The sequence below is a fragment of the Oncorhynchus gorbuscha genome, linkage group LG04, assembly GCF_021184085.1.
Source record: "Oncorhynchus gorbuscha isolate QuinsamMale2020 ecotype Even-year linkage group LG04, OgorEven_v1.0, whole genome shotgun sequence".
Taxonomy (NCBI): domain Eukaryota; kingdom Metazoa; phylum Chordata; class Actinopteri; order Salmoniformes; family Salmonidae; genus Oncorhynchus; species Oncorhynchus gorbuscha.
In genome coordinates, this window is record NC_060176.1 from 26,328,970 (window position 1) to 26,341,152 (window position 12,183).

General features: G+C 39.8%; 1 protein-coding gene across 1 annotated transcript; it reads left to right on the forward strand.

The window, feature by feature from the left end:
* Positions 1–573: 573 nt before the first annotated feature.
* On the forward strand, positions 574–7,891 carry LOC124033899 (G1/S-specific cyclin-D1). The gene is made up of 5 exons (XM_046346304.1): positions 574–1,095; positions 2,474–2,689; positions 3,135–3,294; positions 4,183–4,331; positions 4,469–7,891. The coding sequence occupies exons 1-5, from the start codon at positions 898–900 to the stop codon at positions 4,622–4,624; spliced, it is 879 nt and encodes a 292-aa protein (XP_046202260.1). The 5' UTR covers positions 574–897; the 3' UTR covers positions 4,625–7,891.
* The last annotated feature ends 4,292 nt before the right edge of the window (positions 7,892–12,183 follow it).

Genomic DNA, 12,183 nt, shown 5'->3' on the forward strand with positions numbered 1-12,183 from the left:
ATAATAGATGTGTATAGTGCAATTATTATTAGGTTAGGCTTTAACGTAAACGACTTTGCACATCGTGTTTTACTCTTGAAATATTCAATTGCCTGCCTTATTGAATGGCTCTGATAGTTTTATATGCTTTTTACAGGTTTTGTGATGCATATGTCTATTGAATATGCCTGCAATCTGAACAAGTATATGCATTACTGGATAATGATTACTTTATAATGATTAAAGTGATTTAAAAAAGACATGTCGCACTGTTAAATGTCTTTGTGTGTTAGAAGCTTGCCCATGTGCTCACCTCATGTTCGACTGGGTGACGAGAAGAGAAGCCGGAGTTATTCTCAGAGCTTTTTTTAACAGGAAAGTTTCATGAATGTGTCTATACCGCCCCCTATCAAAATTGAACCAATTCACATTAATCTCTGCATAACCAACTTCCCTATACTGACACTGGCCCTACATCCCTCCTCCCTCAAACCCCCACCACTCAGCGTCCGTTCTCTTCACCCCCTCCTGACTCCCCTCCGCTGTATAGGCTACGCCACCCAGAATACTGGGACCTCCCATTTCCATACCTATAGGAGTGGATAAGCAGCGATTGGAAGGACTTGGAAACTTTAGAGGGGTAGTTCTTTAGAGTGATCCTCCTCTCTCTATAGACTCCTTAGCTCGGCTCTCTCAGACTCGCTGTTGCTTTGATCTCCTCCTTAACAACAGTTAACGTCATCGCATAGCCCTCTGAAGGGGAGTTTTGTCTAGAAGGGTGAAGCGTTGGAGCTCTCAGAGGGTTTACACTGTAGGAGCAGCAAGCAGCATCCACGGAGCCTCACTCACTCCTAACAAGAAGCACATATTTTGATTATTTATTCAGCCCAGAAAACGCAAGCTACTACCGCAAAAGATATGGAGCACCAGCTGCTGTGCTGTGAAGTGGAAACCATCAGAAGAGCTTACCAAGACGCCAACTTACTAAATGACCGAGTTCTACAGACAATGCTCAAAGCAGAGGAAAATTATCTCCCGTCTCCGAATTACTTCAAGTGTGTCCAGAAAGAAATAATACCTAAAATGAGGAAAATTGTGGCTACATGGATGTTAGAGGTGTGTACATTTATGATGTCTCGATGTATTGCTTAAACGTTTGTGTCCTAACACTAACCATGCCCTTTGGACGCAATGTATTGAATTGGTCGGTTTATGCATCGTACGTTTATTCTTTCCAAGCATGATCATTCATATTATGTAAACATACTGACATGTAGTAGGCTAATGTTTCATTTGTAACGGTTGTCCAAGTAGGCTAAAATAGATTTGGAACACTGTTGTAGCCTATTAGGCTATTTCCAAGGTATTGTGTGTGTTCAGTAGTTACAACACTTGCAATGTAGCTGCTCGATTCTTTTCGTTGTCGGGACATAGGAAATGTATTTAGATTGAAAAATTGTTCCAAATTAATAGCAATGTACACGTATGCAGTCTTACTCTTGCCAGTATTATGCGCCATCTTTGTTGTCGTATGCGTAGGTTTTTAATATCATTAAAAATCTTTAATAATGTCGGCAATGACAGTAACTCAATCAGCAAGTCGAAAAGTATATCTTGGGTATGCACTTATAATCCTGTCGCACAGATAGCGAAAAATGATTATATAAAACCATAAAGTTTTGTTTCGGCTTACTTATCAGGCTGCTGTTCCTGCAGTTTCTGAAGGTCGCTCTGGAGACATGATCATTTTCACAAAAATGTTAAATAAGAATGCATTTTCAATGGTCGGATATGATACTATATCGATTAATCAACATTTACATGTAGTTAGAGATTGAGTCTTGTGTCGACATACATTTTTTATTAATTTCAGAAATTGTGAGTCCGCACAAGATCTAAATGTTGCACGCTCCACGAGAAAGAGCGGTGTCTTGTAAATTAAATGTTTTTTATATGTTTACTATATTAAAGTTCGACACATCTTAAAACTATCCGATAAGGTATACCATAAGGATCATTTACATGCTAATTTCACAAACCGGGACAATTTTTACATATTTTTAATTATTTTTTGAAAAGATGACGAACTAGAAATTTCAGGGGAAAGTTGCATTGACGCCACCTTTGTGTCTTAGTAAGAAGCGACTGAAAACAGCCTAAATTCAACTATTTCAATTTCCGTTTTAATTAGGCTTAAGCAACTGTTTCAGTTTTTCGAAATGCATGATTTTATGTTGATTGCATTGGCAGACTATAGCCTACTTTGCGCCAGCCAAGCCTATAATTAGGCCATAGCTATTGTTTTAAGGACAGCCTTAAGGAATGGAAGGATCTTTTTTTTAAATGCGTAGTGTTGTCATTACAGTATTTCGTTTACTCGTATGGACAGGCCTATTTATTGGTATATACAATCGACCTGAATGCACTTATAGTCCTATATTATAGGTTACTGTAATTTGAGGCTATAGGCTAAAATTGCTGTTTTCACTTCTAGGTCTGCGAGGAACAGAAATGCGAGGAGGAGGTTTTTCCCCTGGCTATGAACTACTTGGATAGATTTTTGTCTGTGGAGCCCACAAATAAAACCAGATTACAACTCCTGGGAGCTACTTGTATGTTTTTGGCCTCAAAGATGAAGGAAACGGTCCCTTTAACTGCAGAGAAGTTGTGCATTTACACCGACAACTACATCCGGCCCAGCGATCTATTGGTAAATGAGCAATGTCAATCTTCTACATATACACTCTGTATATGGCTGTAGTTATAATCCATTTAATATCGGATAGGCTATTTTAATGAGCATTTCCATAGTAGGCTATCTCATAATGCAATGATAGCATATAGGCCTATGCCTACAGGTAGCCTACTACAATGCATCCAGTCTGTTGGCCTATAGGCCTACTACTTGTCTTAGTTTCTCGTCGACGGGATCTAAATCATTATTGCATAATTTCTATTGTGTTAATTTCAAAGAAAGAGTTTGGATTCTTGTACATTTCACATGATAGCCTACAACGTTTAGCCCAGTGTAGCGCAATGACATGACGAGGGCGACATCTCCCTCTAGTGGATAGAGTCAAATGTAGAATCAATTATGAAGCCACTTGTGAAGTTCGATTGTCTCATTGCGCACGTCTGTTTGTCTTTCTTTGTAGCAAATGGAACTACTGACTCTAAACAAGTTGAAATGGGATCTAGCATCAGTAACACCGCACGATTTCATAGACCATTTCCTCTCCAAGCTACCAATCCAGCAGCACACGAAGCAGATTCTGCGCAAGCATGCCCAGACATTCGTGGCTCTCTGTGCAACAGGTAGGCCCACACATGAACCATTGTCTGTTAAGTGTGAGCTTTTTCCTGCCACTGCTCCATAACCACTTTTTCAGGGACCAATGGCTAAGATATGTGTTTGATGCAAGATATTGATTTTTGTCTGCATTTTCCCCACTTGTGAGGATAACTCTTCCTCGTTGAAAGCCCCCAGGTGGCCAATGGTCAATGTAAATGGTTGGGGGGTATGGGCTCTGGTGCAGGAATGTTTGAGTGTACAAGGCCTAACATGTTTTATGGAGGGTGTCTCTGTCACTGCGTAGTGTGGACAAGTAAGGAGATACTGGAATGGAGTCAGTGCCATCTTTTTTTTCTCCAGATCAGTTTTATGAGTTTGCTTCTCACCACATTGGTTTGTTTGCGTGGTGTTTCTCCCCAAAGTCAGGGTTTACTCAATAGATTCTGAATCAGTTGTCACTGGGGGTATGTTTTTAGGGCTATTGTGGAAATCATTTACGTGAGGGGAAACGGGTGTGAAGGGGTGGTAATTTCCTTTCGTTTTGGAAAAAGTTTTGAAGTGGTGTATCCATTGAATGTGTGTGCTCTACGTACTTTTGTACCTGTCCTATTTTGTCGACGAGCTAGATGTATTGTTCTTGGACGTCTGTGTGCATGAGCACTTGGTTGTCCTGTCAGTAGCCGGTCGTGAAATGAAGCACATTCAGGATATTGTGACTGCGAGTGGGAAGGGGCAACAGGATTTCCATTGTCCCCTACAGTACCTCATTCTGCCACAGCCTAGAATGGAATAGACTTTACCACATGAATCCCATTGAAAGCTCAGGTGTACCATTTGGCCGATGATCTGTTTCGGGTGTTTTGCTTTACGACTCGAGTACTTACCGTCTCTTTCTTTTGTCTTCCCCGTAGATGTCAAATTCATCGCCAACCCTCCCTCCATGATCGCAGCGGGCAGTGTGGCAGCAGCGGTCCAGGGACTTTACCTAAAGAGCAAAGATGGTGCACTTTCATCCCAGAACCTAACCAACTTTCTGTCCCAAGTCATCAGGAGTGACCCGGTACGTCAAACACAATTCTCCGGGCCTTTACATTGCACCACACACACACGCTTGCATTGGCTATTTGTCACAAACCCTTTCGCTACTATTGAGGTGTTTTGCTTCATTATGTTGACATTATCTCTCTCTCCTCACAGGACTGCCTGAAGTCGTGTCAGGAACAGATTGAGTCTCTGCTTGAGTCTAGTCTGAGACAGGCACAGCAACATAGTGTCTCCACAGAAACAAAAAGGGTAGAGGAGGATGTGGACCTGTCCTGCACCCCTACAGATGTGAGGGACATTAACATTTGAGTGGCATCTTCCCCATTTTTTTTGGAAATATTTTTGAGGCTCTGGCCTTACCAAGAGGCCATCTGGGAAAAGAGGACACCAGGGCACCCTCGAGTCGTCACCCTCTGAACACACTCTGGCAAATGCTAATGTGCCACACCTGTTACGGTGCCCCGGCCTGTATGGCCTCCCAGTGACATGTGGCCGCCCTCAGCCAGGGCTGTCAAGAAAGGACTGAGCACCTCACTTTTCTGAGACCTTCAGTCATATTCCCTCTCACTCTCCCATCCCGTCTGGCTCAAGACATAGACAAGGATGATAGCAAAAATGAATCATTGTGAAAGATACACAACTATATGGATGAAACAAAAACGTTATAGTTTATGTGCAAGATTAAGCCACAGAAATATACATTGTTACTACCCAATGTTGAACTAGGATTTTTAAATACCATAGACTGATTTTACGTGCTTACTTAAAACATTTAAAAATAACAAGTAGGTATTTTTTTGTCTGTCTTTGTGTCTAGGTTTTTATTTGAAGTATAAATTCATTTATAAAAGAGAAGGGGCTTTTTTTGTTATCTATTAGGCATTTTGCTTGCTATCAAAGCTCCCGTTTTCCCCCCAGTCTAGTCTTCTGTATATCCCTGCTTGCTTATGCGTTGAATCACTTTATTATATTGTCTAGACTTCTAAAGAAATTCTGAGCCCCTAGTTTTGGCCTCTTCTCTTTTTAACTGAGTTGTATAACTCAACAGTATACTTTTAGTATATATTGCTCTGTTTTATTGTTTAGATTGTGGATTGCTGAGGTTTGGCAAATAAGTTCATTCATTCTTCAGTATAAGGACAATTACTTTATATTCAATTAGGAGTAAATTGAATGAACCAGCATTGTTTGGCTGTTGATTTGTGATTAATTTTGTCCTCATTGCCACATATGTACATATATCAACAGCTAGCTATGACACAATAAGCTAAAATCTAGCATTAGTTGCAAACCTTTACCATGCAATCCATAGTTATTTTTTTGTGGTTATATCTTACTTTCTAATACCGTTCCATTTTTAAAAGCACTTTTAGTCAGGTTTTTTTTCTGACTCATAAAAGAAAAATCACAAAAAAATTGGAAAAGATGGTATGGAGTGGAGCAGGTCTCTTAACTATGGTGTTATGTGTTACAATTTTGGGTACAAGTCAACGCAGCCCTTACAGCGATCCCGTGTCCCCTTGATGTAGAAGGGTATTATTTTGGAGATTGTTATACCACAGTTCTTACAGGAGGGGTCTAGAGTGAGACGAGCGTTGGGTGTGGCATGTTTCTGCATCCTGTATCCCATCGCTTGAACGGCATCCAGAGCATTTGAAACACTAAAGTATCAAACTTGAAAGCTAAAACAAAGATTAACAGTGTTTATTATGACATGTTTTCCTCTTGGAGCCAGTGCAGATTAGAAACAGGATGCCAAAGTCTGTCTGTACGTAACATTTTGTACACAACTATTTACCAGAGTGCTAAACACATTGACTGCTCTCCAAATCATGTATGACAGTGTTTTCTCAACACAAAACTGAAAGAAAAACACCATAGTTAAAATGCTGTTTAGAATATGTGTAGTTGAGGGGATAAAAATACAAAAACAAACAAAAAAAATAGGTTTAGAGATGATTTTGCACAAACCTGAAGACATATAGGCTATGTTTTTGTGGCTTGCCTAAGAGAAGTGGATCACTAAGATGGGATGGGGAACGTTGAAAAGTGGGAGTGGGGAAAAAGGGAGGCAAAAAGGGTGACGGCTTGACAGCAACACGTTTCTGTTGAATTGTTGAATTACGGTGTTTGATTGTACATTGAGAAAAAGAGACAAGAAAACAGGATAATGGGAGACCACACTCCTCCTTTTGAGCTGCTATGGAGGAATTTCCAGCAAAGTGTAAAACAACAAGAAAAAAACCGTGCTTTTTCTCCTATTGTTTGCTGCTATATATTTTATACATATAAATGTCAATATACTGCCATGTAATAGGTTTTTAATTTTCTATGAGAAAATTGTTATTGACGTCTTCGTTTGTAGTCTTGTCATCAGTTTTTACTTTTAATATGATTTCAGTGCTATTCCAAAAAGATGAAAAAAATTAGACAATGGACATGGTTTTTATCAACAATACCTCATATTACAGTCAAGATTTATCTTTAATTTAGTTTTTAATTTTTATTTTACTTGTTTGTTCAGTGGCGGATTGTCCTGTTTTTAAACTGCTAATGGTAATGCATTGATCATTATCCAAATGGGTCCTGATGTGAGCAAGTAGAGAGCATTGATTGAAACTGGTGCCATAACAGACCGGATTATATAACTCTTGAGTGTTAAGGTGTCTCATTGAAAGTCTTTATCCCCTTTAAGCTCCCGAAGGCCCTGCGATTTTTTTTGTTGAATATAAAGCATTTGCTCAAGTTAAAGCCCGTAATGAGTTTGTTAAATACCAAGCCATAGAATTATTTTCAAATCATCATGCCGTTATTCCACACAGTTCAGTACATGCTTGTCTAGATATCTTGTCCTCCACCAAGAAGCATAGCATATTCATATTTGTGTCAACTGCACAATAAATGGTAAATAGATTTAAATATTGGAACACTGCAGTTTTTTTCTTAACTGAACCACTACTGGTACATTGAAGCTAAAATAATGGGCTACAGATATTGTTAGGCACACTTCCATTTGACCCAGACATCCTTCAATCAGAGTTAATGAGTGTGAGAGCCAACAGTGGTTCACTTAGCCATAGACATGATGCTGCTATATGTTCTGGTTGTAGATGTGAGGTAGGCCTAGTGTTGCCTAGTATTTGACAAATGATGTTGCTGCAAGCTGCTCAAATTTCTGCTAGCTAACACAGGACCCATGATGGAGATATTGTTTTCTGTCTAGTTTAAGGAATACTTGTTACCTCAAAAAATGGAGAAAACAAAATACATTGATGCCCCTGGGCTCAACTAAAGATGACATTACATATTTATGTCATATTAATAAAAAGTGCTGATAGTAAAAATGAAAACAGAAGGGGTGGAGATCTTTGTCCAAACTTTTTGACAGAATGTGCCCCCACCCCCCAAAAAAAGCTAAGTGGTCAGCTTTTTAGCCTTTTACCATTGTTTCTATTGTTAATGACGGTCGGGTAGTTTGCCCCTCTTACTGAAGTGTGGGTCAGATTCTGTGTTCATTGCAATGGGTCAAAGGTCATCTGGGGTCCAAGAAAAATAAAGCAAAGATACTGAAATGTCTGTTTTGTGTAACAGTCGCTGGTCTGAAATGCATAACATTTTACTTGCGGATCCATTCTAGAAACATGATTTGAATGTCAAACTAAACTAAAATTAAAAGTGGATTAAAACATCCTGTTTTGTCTTCTCTTGATGGGAAAACAAAAAACATATGTTGATGTCTTTTACAATGTCAAATATTTATTTCTAAAACAGTTATTGTATTCCATACATGCCTAATTACATAATCCTACCTCAGTTACGATTTTTGTTCTCTTTTGGGGGGCTCCCGACTGGTGCAGTGGTCTAAGGCATTGCATCTCAGTGCAAAAGGCATCACTACAGTCCCTGATTCAAATCCAGGCTGAATCACATCAAGCCATGATTGGGAGTCATACGGCTGCACACAATTAAAATTAAAATAAAAAAAATCATCTGTAATTATCCATTTTGAATAGGAAGTTATAGATTGCTGACAGTGACTGAATAGTTTTTCAAAAAAGCAAAATTGATATACATCATGATATTGAGGACATTTTCCAAAATCTAAAGTACAAATGCTTTTGTGGGTCTAATGATTACCAATGCTATTGGTGAAAGCATGTGTGTGACAGTACTCATTGATTTATTATGCAAGGAATTCCTTTGATCGGGGTTTTCTATAAAGAAAAAGGCGTGAAATTTTAATCCTTTCCCACAGCCCTGCAATCGTGAGCTGGACAAACAGTGGATAAAGGGTTTCAGTACATTAGGCAATGCGGCACCAAATCCCTGCTGGCACACCGACATCTCTCTCAACATCATGCCACATAATGCATCCTATAGCATTTGTAAACTAAAGGATAAAGAAAACTGCAGCTATAATGCTCACTATTTAACAAGCACCGAAACAACTCTCATAAAATGTTTCATCTAACCATAGCCCTGGGTTATAACTGTTTCACTAATGATTTATTAATCCTAGCCTTTAACCAACAGCCTTTAACCTGTTGTTGATTGTATCATAAACCTTTTGCATCCGTATCTGACCAGTCAGATCAGCTCTTTAGCCAATAATCAGCACTGCGTTTTAACAATGGGGACCATTTTCGAAAACATCACTCCGTGATGTATAGTTCTGTTGGCTGGGAGTCCCTTACTACCAGAAGGGCCCAGTGAAGTAGAAGTTGACAAAAAATATAAATAAAGACACCCCCAAAAAACGACTTAAGTAGTACTTTAAGGTATTTTTTCTTAAGTACTTTACACCACTGTGTAAAAGCAGCTGATTGTTGGGTAGGTCACAAGAAAATGTCAAAGGCTTTCAGATGAGCCAGAGTAAAGAAAAGACGGTACCCACTGCTCTAAGGCCCTGGGTATTTGCGAAGGAACTCTTGAGTATTTCACATAAACCTGTGGCCATCTGAGGTTTGGATTAATACAGTGTCCTCAGCCTCTGACATCTTAGCACTTACAGTTTCAGAGGAAGGATCAACATTGCGACCCAAGTGCCATCAAAGGGTACATGGATGGACTCGTCAGGACATGCTAACTAAGTGTGGTATCCTTTCAACATTTTTACCCATGTCTGTAGCTATGATGCAGCGCAATCCTTCACAACGGAGAATTAGGCATTTCTCACTAATGCCATTGGGAAACAGTTTCTATGCCAGGCAGCCACATAGGCAAATACTGTGCTGACCTGATCCTTCCATGCCTTTAAGCAGCTTGTGGCAACATCATGGATCAAGGTCTTTTAAAAAGTTATGAAATCTCCTGACTTTCACCGTGATACATATCAACATTATAATATTAAATTGAGTAGCTGACTCTTAAGTGCCAAGATTAATCGTAATGAATGTAAAAAATAAAATAAAAAACTGAAGCATGAAAATATATACTGGCATCCTTCAGATCTACATGCCCTGATGCTAGCATGAAATAGGGGCCCTGGGGGGAGGGGAGGGGGGGAACATGAGGCACCAAGGCAGTGAAAAACTCTGCCTCCATTTAGTTAGTTGTTTTTTTTCTTCCTCAAAGTGCCTGGCGGTTGCATTTGTCACGTCTTCTTTTCATGTCACCACTCGCCACCTGCTCCAGAAATTCCAGAACATTCTCTAAACCCTCCGGTGCCCCCATAGCCCTCTCTGCCTCCTCCCTTTCCTTGGCCCCATCCACTCTGCTTGCCCAACACAGGGAATCAAAGAAACAGTGCTGCTACAGCTTTCATTCACTGGCTTACCCTCTCTCTCCCTCTGTTCTTTTTGTTGTTGTTGCATTGGACTCAGGCACACACAAGTAACTACGAATCAGGTCAGACTGCACAAAGATAAGCAGTTCCTTCCCTCCAGCTCATTTGGGCTTTATCTGTCCCCCTCAGAAGGTGCCGCGGGGCAGTGTTCACCTGCTGCTGCACAGTGCATCAACCAGCTGCCACTGGCCCCCACCACCGTTGCCCCCCCCACCTCCCCATCTGGTTGTCTGAATTTTTATCCGTACATTGTATAGAAAGGGGGGCCATGAACGAAAAACAAGCACTCCGCAGCCCCTGCCATCGCTGGTGCCTCTTGATACCATTGTTACAGCCAGAGGCCAATCCCACACATGACCCAGGAGAAGGGGCCAAACATGAACTGACTGCTGACCACCCATGAAATTAGGCTGAAAGGCCCAGTGGTGGAATTTCATGGGGATGGAGTTGGGTGAACAAAACCAACAGACCGTGATTGCTTTGTGCCTCTGGCAGGTGAATCAACTCTCCTGTCATTTGTCATACTGTATATGAAGTCATTTGAACAAAAAAAGTGTTTTAGAAACACATACCACCTCGGTTTGTATCGCATAGTAAAGAATTGTGGTTTTGATCGCTTATTTCATATTATTGTGAGTTTAATTAATGCTTGTTAACTAATACGCCATAGCTGATGGAGAAGATCTGTCTCCATACTCTTCCACATTATCTCAGCCAGAGGAGCTCACTAAAACATGCGTGTGATATTTTTCATTGACCACACGGTGGGGATGTTGTAGTAGAGTTGAAGTTTCTGGCTATCCATAAAACTTCCTACTACTTGTTGATAATTTCAACCGCTTAAATGATGCATCGCCATGTGACCATTTAAAAATGTTTTAGCAAGTGTGAATACAAAAGGAAACAAATGTATTGGAATATGCTAACATACATACTTCACACAAGTATTTGAAAGAAATCGCTTTTTAGTATTAATATTATTATTTCACATCAACCAGTAGTTTTAGCAATCTCACAGCACTCATTCTCAACCAGGAGGTCACTCAAAATGGATCTACACTATTAGAACAAAAAGTGTTCATTAGGGTTCTGTATAGAACTTTTAGGGATGTTATTGTTATTGTATACAGTGCCTTGCGAAAGTATTCGGCCCCCTTGAACTTTGCGACCTTTTGCCACATTTCAGGCTTCAAACATAAAGATATAAAACTGTATTTTTTTGTGAAGAATCAACAACAAGTGGGACACAATCATGAAGTGGAACCTGAAATCATTTGAAACTCATACATAATCACGGAACATTGCTACAACTCTAGCTAGCTAACCATAACTATAAACAGACAGGCATCATGCCAGCTAGCTAAATAAACTAGAGCAAGGCAGTGTTTAGCCTTTCTTCACTTTTGTGGGCCATTTTCGAAGAGTATTAAAAGAGTATATCGGCTATTAGAAAGATGACTTGGTTAGCTATCTAGCCTAGCCAACAGCTCTCACTTCTGCAAACATTAATTTGTGGCTACAACATTGCTTTGGATAGCCCAACAGTTAGCTCGCATATCACTGCACTCTACTAAGTTGGAGTTTGTTGGAGCCGAGGTTACAGATAAAACCAGTAAAGAGATGCTAGTGTTGAAAATAAACATTACATTTAGAGCTATATTGTCACATCTCGCAATGAACATGACGACTAACACCATGAACATTGCCACTTAATTAACAGCCAGTGGATGTATATCAATGAGTAAGGTGCTCTAGCAGTACCCAGTGCAAGCAGTGGTGTAAAGTACTTAAGTAAAAAATACTTTAGAGTACTACTTAAGTAGTGTTTTGGGGAATTTGTACTTTACTTTACTATTTATTTATTTTGGTAAACTTTTACTTCACTACATTCCAAAAGATAATTATGTACTTTTTACTCCATACATTTTCCCTGACACCCAAAAGTAGTCGATACATTTTGATTCACACACTTATCAAGAGCACATCCTTGGTCATCCCTACTGCCTCTGATCTGGCAGATTCATTAAACACACATGATTATTTTGTAAATTATTTCTGAGTGTTGAAGTGTGCCCCTGGCTAT

Excerpts from the sequence above, each read along its gene's own strand:
- LOC124033899 (XM_046346304.1), top strand. The coding sequence starts at position 898 with ATGGAGCACCAGCTGCTGTGCTGTGAAGTGGAAACCATCAGAAGAGCT. Across the intron at positions 3,295-4,182 it reads CGTGGCTCTCTGTGCAACAG|ATGTCAAATTCATCGCCAAC; the intron begins GTAGGCCCACAC and ends TCTTCCCCGTAG. Across the intron at positions 4,332-4,468 it reads AAGTCATCAGGAGTGACCCG|GACTGCCTGAAGTCGTGTCA; the intron begins GTACGTCAAACA and ends CTCTCCTCACAG.